A 14,398-nucleotide genomic window follows, 5' to 3' on the forward strand; every position below is an offset into this window, starting at 1 on the left:
GTGCTAGGATTACAGGCGTGAGCCACCGCGCCGGGCCTCTCCTATAGAATTAATTTCTATCATACAGGTCTCAGCCAAAGCTACAGCAACTCTATTACTTTACACTGTTTTAAGTGTATAAGTATGGTTTATATTAAAATGTGTAAGTAATAGTTCAGAGATTTCTGTGTATAGTTCACTAAGTTGCTTATGGAGGAGTTTACTTTCCTTAGTGGATGCTTCACATACTCCCTAATTACATGTCTTTACTGAAAGATTCTTTATTCGAGGTACTATGTATTTGTGGTGTGTTAGGTACTTGGAGATAGATACAAAGATAAATAAAATCTGACTCCTTCTCTTCCTAGTATGTGGCCTAGAGTGGGAGACAAACATGTATAACCTAATATGATGTAATCTTTAAAAAATATATTTTGGAGTCATACCAACTTGGATGTGAATTCTGGTTCTACCAGTACAGTGACCTCAATCAAAATTATTTAACTTCCCTGAACCTTGTTTTCACCCATCATAAAACAAGGGTGATGTCTACCTACCTTCTAGGAGTCTAGGCTCAAAAATAGTATATGTAAAAACCATATTGCCTAGCGTCTAATAGATACTCAGTTAACAATAGCCATGGTTGCAATTCAAGGCAGAATAAAACTGCCATGCAATACAAAGAAAGTGCTATTAGCAGAGAAGGAAAGATAATTACTTTGACTGGAGGTGTCTGGCAATCTTCACTGAGAATGTGACATTTGAGATAAGCCTTGATGAGGGGGTAAGATTTAAAGAGGGACATAGGGAGTTTGAAGTAGATTGAGCAGAGGTACGGAGGCATAAAAGTGAATTACATGTTTTAACATGGTCATATGGCTAGAATATAGAGCTTATGAAGGAACAGCCTAAAAAGGTAGGTTGACTTCACAATGGTCTTGATTGTCAGGCTAAGGAATTTGAGACTTATTTTGACATCAGTAGGGAACCATCCAAGCTTTTTTTCTTTTCTTGGTTTGTTTTTAAGAGCTAGGGTCTCAGTATATTGCCTAGGCTGGCCTCAAATTCCTGGGTTCAAGTGATCTTCCCACCTCTGGAGTAGCTGGGACTACAGGAGTGTGCCCTCATGCCTGGCTTCATCCAAACTTTTTGATTAGGTGAAGGTTGAGCCTGTCATTTGGGAGGACAAAGGACAATGAAAGATGAAAAATCAAAGATTTAGAGATAAATCTTTAGAAAATTGTTATGATAGCCTCTATCAACCTGTATAGTAGTAATGGACTGTTGGAGATAGAATTTATATATGGAGTTTAAAGTCTTTTCATAAAATGGGTATAAGTGTTAGAAGAGATGGTACAGGCCAGGCTCGGTGGCTCACGCCTGTAATCCTAGCACTCTGGGAGGCCAAGGCAGGAGGATCGCTTGAGCTCAGGAGTTCGAGGCCAGCCTGAGCAAGAGCAAGACCCTGTCTCTACCAAAAATAGAAAAAATTAGCCAGGTCTGGTGATCTGCACCTATAGTCCCAGTTACTTGGGAGGCTGAGGCAGGAGAATCACTTGAGGCCAGGAGTTTGAGGTTTCTGTGAGCTAGGCTGATGCCACAGCACTCTAGCCCAGGCAACAGAGCATGACGCTGTCTTAAAAAAAAAAAAAAAGACAGGATGGTATAAAAATTATATACATTTTCTGCACTCAAGAAGCTGCTTGGTGAGACTAAATATAAATACAAGTAGCTTTCATATTACCTGTTGATTTATTAAGCAACTCTTTTATTACATCCATTTCTTATATCCCTGTTCCCTTGTTTTTCCTGGCTTCATACCCTAATCTTTTCCTCATAACTGGCATCTGTTCACTTTCTACATAAGGCCTGTTATTCTTAAGCTCAATTTTGAGGTTCTCCACTTAACATTTTCTCAGATTTGTCTCCTAAAATCTCATTCTTCCCCTCCCACCTGGTTCAGAGGTTTTGCTAGACAATTCACTGAGTTGCCTATAGAGCAATTTACTTGGACTTAGCCGGATGCCTTGCATACTCCCTCATTACACGTCTCTAATGAAAAATATTTTATTCCAAGGCACAGCTAGCAAGAAAATTGTTACAGGGCATGTAATTATAGCTATCAAATAGTGAGAAACATTGCACTAATCCCCTGATAACTGAAGTGACTGACAGCTGAGAAGTACACAATATGGCAGCCATTCATCACTGGGCAAGTGCATTTAAAGAATTTTCCCACTTTAGATTGTTAATGGCTCTACTATGTAACCTCCTGAACAATCTCTCTAACAGAATTGTTTGTTTCCATATGGGACAGAGCCCTGATAAGGCAGTACGCAGGCTGGAACAGAGAGACAGTATGGATAATGTCATTGGACGTAGTCAATTATAAATAATAACAAAGATCCTTCTTACATAGAATTAAAATGTATATTAATGACATTTTTCCCTGTTGCAGACATGACTCACACATCCTCAGTGTTATAGCAAGCATAGAAAGCCTAATAATTCCAAAATACTAAAATGGTTTCTTTTATAGCTGGATCCTGGATGTTTTTTACATACGGGGACCCAGGCACCCCAAAGCATTGCTGCTCACCTAGATAACCAGGTTCCATTGGAGAGTCACAGAGCTATTTCCCGCACCAGTGAGAGTGACCCGGTGAGTAGCTAATGGGTGTATGGGGTTTCTCAGGGCTTACAATGTGTGTGCTATCCTCATTTTACATATCAGGAAAACTGAAACTTAAAGACACTAAGCAGAGATAGACAACGCACCTGAGATAGCACTCTGGAACCCGGATCTTCCCTGTCTGATGCTGTGCTAACTGTAAAGTACTCAGGGCAGTCCACATCTGTTCTAATTTAGTCCCTACTAGTGAACTCACCCAGTGCCACAGATTTTCCTGAGCATAGAGTAGATGCGTTGGGTGGCAAAATTTTCCTTAAAAGACCAGGTAGTAAATATTTTAGGCTAATGGGCTGTAATGGCCTCTGTCACAGGTACTCAACTCTGCCATAAATAAATGGGGGTGTGGCTTTGTTCCAATAAAACTTTATTTACAAAACAAGTGACCAGCCATACCAATCTCTGATATGGCAAATCCTAAAGAAATCAAATTACTTGCCCAAGATCACACAGCAGGGCAGGTATAGAATGCAGTTTTTCTAATAAGCAATCTGATACTGTTTTCTACCTTTGTAAATGGATTTCCTAGTGTCTGGAGAGGGAAATAACTTGATTTGATATGAGAAAAGCAGCGTTTAAAGTGAACTTTGTCCACAGAAGCCAAGATTCCAGCAGTATCTTATGTTGCATTTTCTAGTTCAGGTCCCATTAGGCTGGATATTGAATTCTTTTCTCCTTCCCCAGCATTGTTCCTGCTTCTCATAAATGAATTTACATGTGTGGTGTGTGCTTTAATGTGAAGGGAATCAATAGCTTTTTTGTCCCTGCCCCTGCCCTCTGAGTCTTCCCATCTTAATACAGGCCATGCAGAGGGGACAAAAATAATCCATCACCCAAAACACTATCTCAGCAGGGTGTATTTTAAATATGTCTTTAGCATTTACCTATTTTCACAAGCACAAAATGAAATAGAATAAATGAATGAAGTCACTGAAGTGCCTTTCAGCTTTCTCTATAATTGTAGTCCCTTTATCTGCCAATTCCTCTGGGGTTTCTATGGAAACAGCAGCATGCAGATGATCTTGTCACATGACTAGAGCATCTCTATACACAGCACAGAAGAATCCAGATGGCAGAAATTGTTTCTGCTATCCCCATATCTAGGGTTTACTTTACTGAGCAACCAACTTCATTTAGGCCACTACCTCTATAGACACACTGGATTTGGGAACAGCAGCCAGCTTTTTTGTCTAGATAAAAAATGAAAGATATCTTTTCCAGCTAAGAAATGAGTGTGGTCTAGCGAGCCCTATTCACTTTTCAAAGTCTTGGTCACTTTGTGTACCTGCTGTACCTGTCTGCACTTTTATTTCCTAGGCTAAGCATGGGGAACAGCACGAGGGTCAGCACTACGGCATCCCCCTCCAGGATTTGAAGACTGTGTTTCCCCACGGCCTGCCTCCTCGCTTTGTAATGCAGGTGCTCAAAACGGAATAGAATTGGGGGAAGCCCAGAATACAAGCTGTCGGTAGCAAAGGGGTGGGGTTAAATGAGTGGAAAACTATAAAAGATGAAATTTGAATCTGAAAAGCAGAAATTCGGCTGTTTATGTTTTGTGAATAGTACAATTACTGTAAGCTAATGTTTATCTTTCTGTTAATCATCTTAAATCGTTTATGGAACCAGGTAAATATTCTTATATAAATAAACAATACCAACATTTTTTTCCTTGTTTTACCCAATAAGTTATTAAAAACTTTGGCATGCAAGTAATTGTTTAAAATTAATATATGCCTTGGCAAAATGTCATGAAAATAGTTAATATGCTACACAAAAACAAAATCATAGTATGTTCCTGAGATGATTAGAAATGATATTTTGATTAGATGCATCATAGTTCTTCTTCATTCTCAATGGATTTTCAGAAAATGTTCTTTTATGGCCATAATTTCAACCAAAAGAGTGTAATCTTGGATTGCTTTATAGCCATTGAAAGAATTTGCGATTAACTGTAAGCATAGTTTATTGGTGCAGTGGCTAGCTTCTGACTAGCTCTTGCTGAATTATTTTCAGCATCAGAAATTATTCCTTCTTAGGCTAGGCACAGTGGCTCACTCCTATAATCTTAGCACTATGAGAGGCCAAGGCAGGAGGATCAGGCCTGAGCAAGAGCAAGAGCAAGACCCTGTCTCTACAAAAAATATAAAAGATTAGCCATACATGGTGGTGCATGCCTTTAGTCCCAGCTACTGGTGAGGCTGAGGCAGGAGGATCACTTGAGCCGAGTAGTTGGAAGTTGCAGTGAGCTATGATGATGCCACTGCAGTCTAGCTGGGGCAACAGCATGAGACTATGTCGCAAAAAAAGAAAAGAAAAGGCAAGAAAAGAAAAAGAAATTATTCCTTCTTAATGAAATAGCAAACTTTCCTATGCAGATGATTTTTAGCTTAGGAGACAGAGGATGTCATTTCCTCAATGTGTTTTATTTCAGAAAATTAGATAACTAATAAGGTAGTAACACCAATAAGGGAGTTAATTCTAGACCATAGGTAGCCTTATAATCCAAAATTTTGTTAAGATTGAAAACAGGAGAAAACATAGATCACAGATGCTTCTGAGGTTTGTGCTTTTCCCAGGAACATGCTCCAACTTTGGTGTAATAAACTTTGATTGATTGAGGGGGGGAAAAAGGTCAAAAATAGAACACAACCAGAAGAAATCATCTGTAATGGCACTTTAAACTGTTCCAAGACATTCACCATACATTCTTTAGCTTCAGGGTTGTGAGGTCCTATCTTTAATTAACCACTTCAAGTTATTTTCAGACTGGCTTAACCACCGGTGCTCTGGAAGGACTTATTCATTCTTTTCATAATTTCCGTTAACATGAAGGCCAACTCCATCATTATTGTTTGATGTATTTTAGTACTGTCATATTGCCTAATATGGTGTTTCTGTTTCAATATCAATGTCATTTTTTTGAAGATTGCACTTTCCATTAAGTTTGGACTTAACCTGTCAATTCCTACCTACAGCAATCCAATTGTTTTGGTGGGACTTCTTTTACAAATATCAACACTATTTTACACTTTATCTGATACACTTACAAATAGTATTTGTTAGATATTTATTCTTATTAGTAGATATAATTAAATACTTTATTTATAAACCACTTTCACACACATAGCAATGCTTCCCAAATTTTTCCACCAAAATATACTTGTAGCAAAAGAGGAATGAATACATAAATCTCTGAAACGTCAGTATACTGGTGACAGGAGGTATGACCTCATAGTTTTGTGGGGTAGCTGGTCACACCTGCTCCTGAGCTACCATGTATGTAGTTTTACAGAAGTCTAGATGTTATAGTAATAAGAAATAACCAAAAATAAATTTTAAGGCCGGGAGCAGTGGCCCATACCTATAATCCCAGCACTTTGGGAGGCTAAGGCAGTAGGATTGCTTGAGGCCAGGAGTTCGAGACCAGCTTAAGCAAAAGCAAGAGGCCATCTGTACAAAAAAATAGAAAAAATTAGCTGGGCATTGTGGCACACACCTGTAGTCCCAGCTACTCAGGAGGCTAGTATAGGAGGATCTCATGAGCTCAGGAGTTTGAGGTTGCTGTGAGCTACAATGATGCCATTACACTCTAGCCTGGGCAACAGAGCAAGACCCTGTCTCAAAATAAATAAATAATTAATGAATTCTTACCATGTATCAGATGCTTTATTGAACATCTGATATGCTTTTCATATTTACATTGACCCTAAGTGGTATTTGTAGTTATGAGATATCTGGATTATTTATAAATTTCAATTAACTGAATACCTATGCTTCATTAACAGGAGTAATCAAAAGCTAACTAACTATTATGTTACTAGAATAATATATTTCAGTTTAAAGACACACAACCTATTGCTCTTGGTTGCTGTATTAGGCTTACTGTGTACACCAGGAAATGGTTAGAAGTTCCACACCTCACCCTCTCCTTCCTTCTTCCCTGTTTTGTCAGGTGAAGACGTTTGGTGAAGCTTGCCTGATGGTAAGGAAACCAGCCCTCGAGCTTCTGCATTACCTAAAAAACACCAATTTTGCTTATCCAGCTGTACGATATCTTGTCTGTATCCTTTCCTGCTTGCATAAGCCCTCTTGAGCCAATGCCTTCTCCTCTGAAATGAGGGAAAAGAAGAAATGCAAGAGTATTTGACAGTAGAAGTGTCTCTTTCTGGTGATGTTTTCTTTAACAACAAGTACTTTAGATGGAGAGAAGGGAACAGGAAAAACCCTTAGTCTTTGCCATGTTATTCATTTCTGTGCAAAACAGGACTGGCTGATACTACATATTCCTGATGGTAAGAATTTCCTATCTTTTCTTCTCTGCATCAGTTTTAGTTACCCTGTTACTGTGGTAGTCCTGTGGCTTTAATTTTCTGACAGGGCTCTGATGGCTAAAGGAAAAACCTTTGCTCTAGATGCAGAGCAGTCTAAGCTAGTTCATCATGATTTCTTCATCATATTAGTGCCAACCAGGTTATAAGGTGAAGTAAATGTGACAAGAGGAAATCTAACTAAAAGCTTCCTGAAGTCTTTTCATACCAAGTAGTCCTTACTTTGATATTCAGTGCCCAAGAGCATAAATTCCTTCCTTAGATGTCACCACAGGGGTTTTTTTTTTGCCATCAGTTAACAATTTGGAGTACCTTTAGAGACTTCTACTACTTATCAGCATTCTAGAGTTGTCAATATAGATCTTAAAAACGTAAACCCTCACACTTTGTATATATTCCTTTCTTGTTCAATGTTTTATGCATCCACATTTTCTGACATAGCTTTAAAAACTGCCAGTAAGCAGAAGTGATACTTAATCTACTTGGTATGCCTTATGTATTGATTCTAATGATAATGTTTAGTCTAAGGTGGACCAGGCAAAAAAGTAAACTTCTGAAGCAAGAAAGCTTTAAGAAATATATGTGGGAAACTAAAGTCATTTCCCATAATTAAAGAGGCAAAGAGTTTTCAAGTTGAAAACAGTCAGTTCCTGCCTAGTTTATTTTCTTGTGCCTTTTTTTTTTAGCTCATCTTTGGGTGAAAAATTGCCGGGATCTTCTACAGTCTACCTACAACAAAGAGCGTTTTGATCAACCCGTAGAGGCTTCAGCCTGGCTAAAGAATTTCAAAACTACAAATGAACGCTTCCTCAGCCAGGTGACTAGACTCCCGGAAATTTGATACTGAATAGTCTTTATATAGATTCTGTCTTCTTTGTACTCTGAATACTGGTAGCCTGTGGAGAACTGATATTATAGTTTGGAATAACTATATCATTTTGTATTTTTTTCATACATTTTGTACACACAGTAAACTCTTCTCATTTTGTTGGTAGCAAAGTGACATCCAGATTGATGCATTGACTTTTCAAGCTACAGCCTCAAATCCTTCACAAGCAGATTTCCAACTACATGGTTTTCTCCAGATAAGATCTTTTTCAGGAACCAGAAATGTACTGGTAAAATTGCTCTTTACTCCAGTAATTCTTGGATCTCTAGACCAGGGGTTTTCAATGCTTGGTACAAAGTGAAGTCACCTAAGAGCTTATTAAAAATGCAGATGCCAAGCTGGACATGGTGGCTTACACCTATAATCCCAGCTACTGCAGTAGCTAAGGCAGAGACTCACTTGAGGCCAGGACTTCAAGACCAGCCTGGGCAACATAACAAGACCCTGTCAATAAAATTTTTTTTTTTTTTTAATTGGCCAGGCACAGTGGTACATGCCTATAGTCCCAGCTACTCAGGAGGCTGAGGCTAGAAAATCATTTGAGCCCAAGAATTTGAGGCTGCAGTGAGCTAGAGGTACTACTGTACTCTATCTAGCCTGCATGACAGGGCAAGACCCTATCTCTTAAAAAAAAAAAAGAAGAAGAAGAAAGAAAAAGCAGATGCCAAAGCTTCATTCTGGACCTTTTTAGTCGTAATCCCGCATGTATTGTTTTTTTCAAGGCTCCAGACAGAAATGGGTTAGAAAGCATTCACTTCCATACTGAGGTCTCTTACAGGACCTGAAACATAGATTAAAACTGACTCCTATTAACCTTAGCCTCCAGCCTTCTCAAGGGATGGGTTTACCTTTAGGCAAAGTAACCGTTTTTTCGTTTTTATTTTTCTTGCTTGTTTTTAGATAAAAGTTCAAGAGAAGTATGTCTGGAATAAGAGAGAAAGCACTGAGAAAGGCAGTCCTCTGGGAGAAGTAGTTGAACAGGTAAAAGAAAAGACACTGAATGTATACCATGTCATAATCCGAGAAGACCTCCTGCAACACTGTAAGCCACCATCTCTCCCAACAGGGCATAACACGGGTGAGAAACGCCACAGATGCAGTTGGGATTGTGCTAAAAGAGCTAAAGAGGCAAAGTTCTTTGGGAATTTTTCACCTGCTGGTAGCTGTGGATGGAATCAATGCTCTGTGGGGAAGGACCACTCTGAAAAGAGAAGATAAAAGCCTGGTAGGAAAACTGGGTTTCTCTATTATTAGTTTCCCTGATTGCTGGTTCTATCACGTACAGAGGCTGGGTCTTAGCCTTATAACCCATAAAATATATTTTCTTGCCCTAAGAGTATTTGAATTAAGATACACAGTGAAAATAGAGGGTGGGTGCACTGGCTCACACCTATAATCTCAGCACTTTAGGAGGCCAAGGCGGGAGGGTTGCTTGAACCCAAGAGTTCAACACCAGCCTGGGCAACACAGTATGGCCTCATCTCTACAAACAATTTTTTAAAAATTAGCCAGACATGATGGTGTGTACCTGTAGTCCTAGCTACTTGGGAGGCTGAGCCAGGAGGATCACTTGAGCTCAGGAGTTTGAGGTTGCAGTGAGCTGTGATCGTGCCACTGTACTCTAGCCCAGGCAACAGAGTGTGACCCTGTCTCAAAACAAAAACAAAAACAAAAAAGGATAGGCCGGGTGTGGTGGCTCACACCTACTATAATCTCAGCGCTTTAGGAGGCCGAGGCAGGAGGATTGCTTGAGGTCACGAGTTTGAGACCAGCCTTAGCAAGAGCAAGACCCCGTCTCTACTAAAAATAGAAAGAAATTACTCAAACAACTAAAAAATAGAAAAAATTAGCTGAGCATGATGGTGCATGCCTGTAGTCCCAGCTACTCAGGTGGCTGAGGCAGGAGGATTTCTTGAGCCCAGGTGTTTGAGGTTGCTGTGAGCTAGGCTGACGCCATGGCACTCTAGCCTGGGTGACAGAGTCAGACTCTGTCTCAAAAAAAAAAAAAAAAGATATACTATGAAAATGGAATCAGAAGAAGGCGGCAATGCTTTCATGCCAAGAATTCCACCATTCATTGAAAACTAAGCGAGAGTGTTGTAGAAAGAGCATAACAGCAGAAGCTGTGTTTTCTTTCTTTCTTAATTTGTTCTTTCTATTCTCATTTCAAAATGAGGCTGTATTGTCTCAGCAGAAAAGATCAGAAGCACCAAGGAAGGGGGTGGTTTAGGGAAGTAGGTGTTTTCTCTCTTGGTGACTGTTGTTAATGTCCAGAAGCATGGAAGTTCTAAAGCCAGCAACTATGTGGCTTATCAGAGAATAACGTCAGGTACTATGATTATGTAGTAGTTGAGGATTTTTTTTATTGTTGTCAATTAGTTGTCTCAGGAGAGCATCCAGGAAAAGCAAGTAATGATCTCTTCTCTCTTTCACTGACCAATGTGCAGATTGCCCCAGAGGAATTAGCACTTATTCACAACCTGAGGAAAATGGTAAAAAATGACTGGGTAAGTGTATATGGTGCCTAACACATTTCAGAAAGAAATGTGCTTTTGTTTAAAACATATCCTACTACTTCACTGCTAATACTTTCCGTTCTCTAATTTTATGGACAAAAAGTTCTTTTATTTAATTACATAACTATACCATGTTAGGAATAAAGTCTGGATTAACACATTGACTGCCACACTAGAAAAAAAAATTTTTCCTTGGGGCCATGCTGTTTTATTACAAAAATAGAATAAAAACTTCAAAAACAAAATAATCCTTTCTAATTTAATGAAAAAATCTTATTTTTTATTGTTTTCTGTGTGTGAGTTATATACAACTTGAAAAATGGTTCTCGGAGCTCCCAAGGTGAAGAGATGTGTGAGTTACATATGCTTTACAAGGCCCCGGGCTCAAAACTAGTGTGAGTTAAATGCAACTCACATGGCAGTTAATTTTTAAAAATCTAAGTATTTGGTTTCTAATCTTTCTACTGGACTCAAGTAAGCTTATTCAAAACCATTTTATTTAAATATTAGCCTAATTTTATTTTGTTTGCAATTATTTAAAGTGTTTTTGTATTTTCTTTACCTTCTGTGGAAAAGAGTTTAAGACCCAAAAATATGTTGTGATAAACTTAAGATCATTTAGCAATTTATTGTCAGGGCCAAATCTAGAACTAATAACCAATTCAGTTGACATTTATCTGTGTCAGACCATTACTGCCACTACACTATAATGCAAAAAAAAAATCTGTAGATGATTACATTGCATTTTTCTATCTTCTTTAGCTTTTTCCAATTCAGCATTTTGTCTTTTCTTTCAGCACGGAGGCGCCATTGTGTTGACTTTGAGCCAGACTGGGTCTCTCTTTAAGCCCCGGAGAGCCTATCTGCCCCAGGAGTTGCTGGGAAAGGTCAAGTTATAAGAAAATTTGTTTCCCCTTAGTTATTCTAAAGATACATCTTTTTATTGATTTAGTTATTTTTACATAATCTCAGACTTAGAGAAAACTCATTCTTGTATGCCCTTCACCCAGATTTCTAAATGTAAACTTTATCGTGTTTGCTTTATCCTTCCCCTCTCCACATTTTTTTCCAAAATTATATGACAGTAACCTGCAGACATGATCCCTCTTTTTCCCTCCAATTAATGTCTGTTTCCTAAAAACAAAGATACTCTAATATATAACCATAGCACAATTATCAAAATCAGAAAATTGACATTGATATAATACTTTTGCCTAATCTGTGGAACTTACTCTGACTTAGCCAGTTATCTCAATATCCTTTATAGAAAAAGAAAGTTCTGGATAATGTGTTAAATTGTCATGTCTCTATGGTTTCCTTTAATCTGTGACAGTTCCTCAGTCTTTGTCTGTAATAACCTTAATATTTATATTTTTTAAAAAGTACATGCCAGTTATTTTGTAAGTCATTCATTTTATGAGGTCTGATGTTTCCTCCTGAGTAGAAGTGATGGTGTGTCTTAGTGAATGCATCATATCAGAAGGCACTTGAAATCTGTTTTTCCCATTACTAGTGATGTAACTCTGAATGGTTGAGGTGGTATCCATCTGGTTTCTCCTAAGTAATGTTACTATTTTCCCTTTGTAATTAATAAGTATCTTGTTGAGATATACATGAGACTATGTAATAATGATCCTGTTACTTCTCAAACTTCCACCTACTAATTTTAGTATCCATTACATTAGTGATTCTTTCCTAAATCAGTTATTATTATGACAATGGCCAACTGGAATTTTTTTAGCTCCATCATTTCTTCTATATGTATTATTTTTGGCTTTCTGTTATAAGTGGAAACTGTACCTTCTGCTTTATATATTTATTTGTTTCTTTCAGTGTGGACTTGTGGATTCTTATATAATGGATTCTAAACATCTACTATCTTTTTGTTGTTATTGAGACAGGATCTCACTCTGTTGCCCAGGCAGGAATACAGTGGCATGATCATAGCTCACTGTAGCCTCCAACTCCTGGGTTCAGTAATCCTCCTGCCTCAGACTCCTGAATAGCTAGAACTACAGGTGCACACTACTCTACCCAGCTATTTTTTTTTTTTTTTTTTTTTTGAGACAAGGTCTCACTACATTGCCCAGGCTGGTCTCGAACTCCTGGCCTCAAGCAATCCTACCACCGTGGCCTCCCAAAGTGCTGGGATTACAGATGTGAACCACCACCAAGCCTACTGTCATTTTTTATTTTGATGTTTAAATTATCCCAGATTTGGCCATTACAAGCTCCATCAAGCTGGCTTCTATATCTTTTTGACATGTCCTCATCATTCTTTTAGCACTTCTTTACTTTCTGACATAAGAATATTTTCCAGACTCACCTTATGCTTTCCATATCCCAACCCTGGAATCAGCCATTTCTCCAAAGATCCTTAGTTTGTTTTAGAGGAGAATGGTATTTAGAAACCAAGACCTGAGAGCTAGGTATACTCATTGCTACTGGGGTTTCATTTCTTCTAGACCTTCTCAGTAGAGCTAGTAAATATATTCATGTACACAGGCTGGGCATGGTAGCTCATGCCTGTAATCCTAGCACTCTGGGAGGCTGAGGCAGGAGGATCGCTTGAGGCCAAGAGTTCAGGACCAGCCTCAGCAAGAGTGAGACCCTGTCTCTACTAAAAAATAGAAAGAGGCCGGGCGTGGTGGCTCACGCCTGTAATCCTAGCACTCTGGGAGGCCGAGGCAGGTGGATTGCTCAAGGTCAGGAGTTTGAGACCAGCCTGAGCAAGAGCGAGACCCCGTCTCTACTGAAAAATAGAAACAAATTATCTGCCCAACTAAAAATATATATAGAAAAAATTAGCCGGGCATGGTGGTACATGCCTGTAGTCCCAGCTACTCAGGAGACTGAGGCAGGAGGATCGCCTGAGCCCAGGAGTTTGAGGCTGCAGTGAGCTATGATCACACCACTGCACTGCAGTGGCCCAGACAAGCAGAGTAAGACCTTGTCTCAAAAAAAAAAGAAGAAGAAAAGAATAAACAAAGACCTTGCCCTCAAAGTACTTAAGTAGAATTTCTCCCTCTGCTGATTTGTTCTGTAACTAATACTGTGTCTTCATCCTTTCTCTTCTTCAGGAAGGATTTGATGCCCTGGATCCCTTTATCCCCATCCTGGTTTCCAACTATAACCCAAAGGAATTTGAAAGCTGTCTTCAGTATTACTTGGAGAACAATTGGCTTCAACATGAGAAAGGTCAGTTGTTTAATTTTTCCTATCAGGGCTTTATGCTCGCAGTAGAATCCCACTGTATCAGAGGCTTGATCTCTTCTTCCCTCAGCAATAGCAATAATATTTCATCTTTTTTTCCTTTATCTTGACTTATTTCGGGTTGATAAGATTAATACAGAAAGGTGGGTGGGAGGTGATTAAGGTTTAATTTACAAAAGAGTTTATATTTCTCCCTAAATTTCTCATCTTAGACCAGAATAAAGTGTTCATGCTAAAGAAGGAAGCAAAGCCAAGTTTAGCCATTGGGCAGAGTTTCCAGGTGCTTGGGTTGCTGCCACACTCTCTTTGTTGCATTTATTCATTCAACAAACTTCAGTTGATAGATTCAGTTGATAGATACCCAAAGAATAATTCATATTATGTGAGAGCCTACACCAGCACCAAACTAAACCTTTGCCCTACCTGATCTAGTATATATTAAAAAAGTAATTCTTAACTCCATATTTGATCCCCTTTGACTGAAAGCATTCCAACTGTTCGTTTATCCTTGCCCTCACCTGTAGATGTGAGAGGGGGTGTAGAAGAAAAGTAAAGACCACTCTATCACTAGACAGTAGAGAGTTAGTAGTAATTGGAATAGGTTTTTACAGGAGTAGAGGGAAGAATATAAAAGTAGCTGCAGCCAGTGTGGTGGGTTGGGAGGCACCATGGACAGATTTCTAAGGGAGTTGGGAGATTTGATAAGATTCTAAAGTCCACAAGATACTCTTGGAATGGAGGGAGAGATAGATGCTGAATTAGAGAATAGACACAAAGGAAATAG

At 38.8% G+C, this 14,398-nt stretch overlaps 1 protein-coding gene across 1 annotated transcript in view; it reads left to right on the forward strand.

The window, feature by feature from the left end:
• Nucleotides 1–14,398, forward strand: part of DAP3 (death associated protein 3) — a 32,600-nt gene that overhangs the window by 17,629 nt on the left and 573 nt on the right. Inside the window, exons 3-12 of the mRNA XM_045545323.1 lie at nucleotides 2,519–2,641; nucleotides 3,986–4,087; nucleotides 6,621–6,729; nucleotides 6,868–6,960; nucleotides 7,683–7,813; nucleotides 8,786–8,866; nucleotides 8,952–9,110; nucleotides 10,333–10,392; nucleotides 11,199–11,288; nucleotides 13,482–13,599. Of these exons, the coding sequence (XP_045401279.1) occupies nucleotides 2,519–2,641; nucleotides 3,986–4,087; nucleotides 6,621–6,729; nucleotides 6,868–6,960; nucleotides 7,683–7,813; nucleotides 8,786–8,866; nucleotides 8,952–9,110; nucleotides 10,333–10,392; nucleotides 11,199–11,288; nucleotides 13,482–13,599 (1,066 nt within the window). The remainder of the gene's footprint in view (nucleotides 1–2,518; nucleotides 2,642–3,985; nucleotides 4,088–6,620; nucleotides 6,730–6,867; nucleotides 6,961–7,682; nucleotides 7,814–8,785; nucleotides 8,867–8,951; nucleotides 9,111–10,332; nucleotides 10,393–11,198; nucleotides 11,289–13,481; nucleotides 13,600–14,398) is intronic.

This window comes from Lemur catta, chromosome 3 (assembly GCF_020740605.2).
Source record: "Lemur catta isolate mLemCat1 chromosome 3, mLemCat1.pri, whole genome shotgun sequence".
Lineage (NCBI taxonomy): Eukaryota > Metazoa > Chordata > Mammalia > Primates > Lemuridae > Lemur > Lemur catta.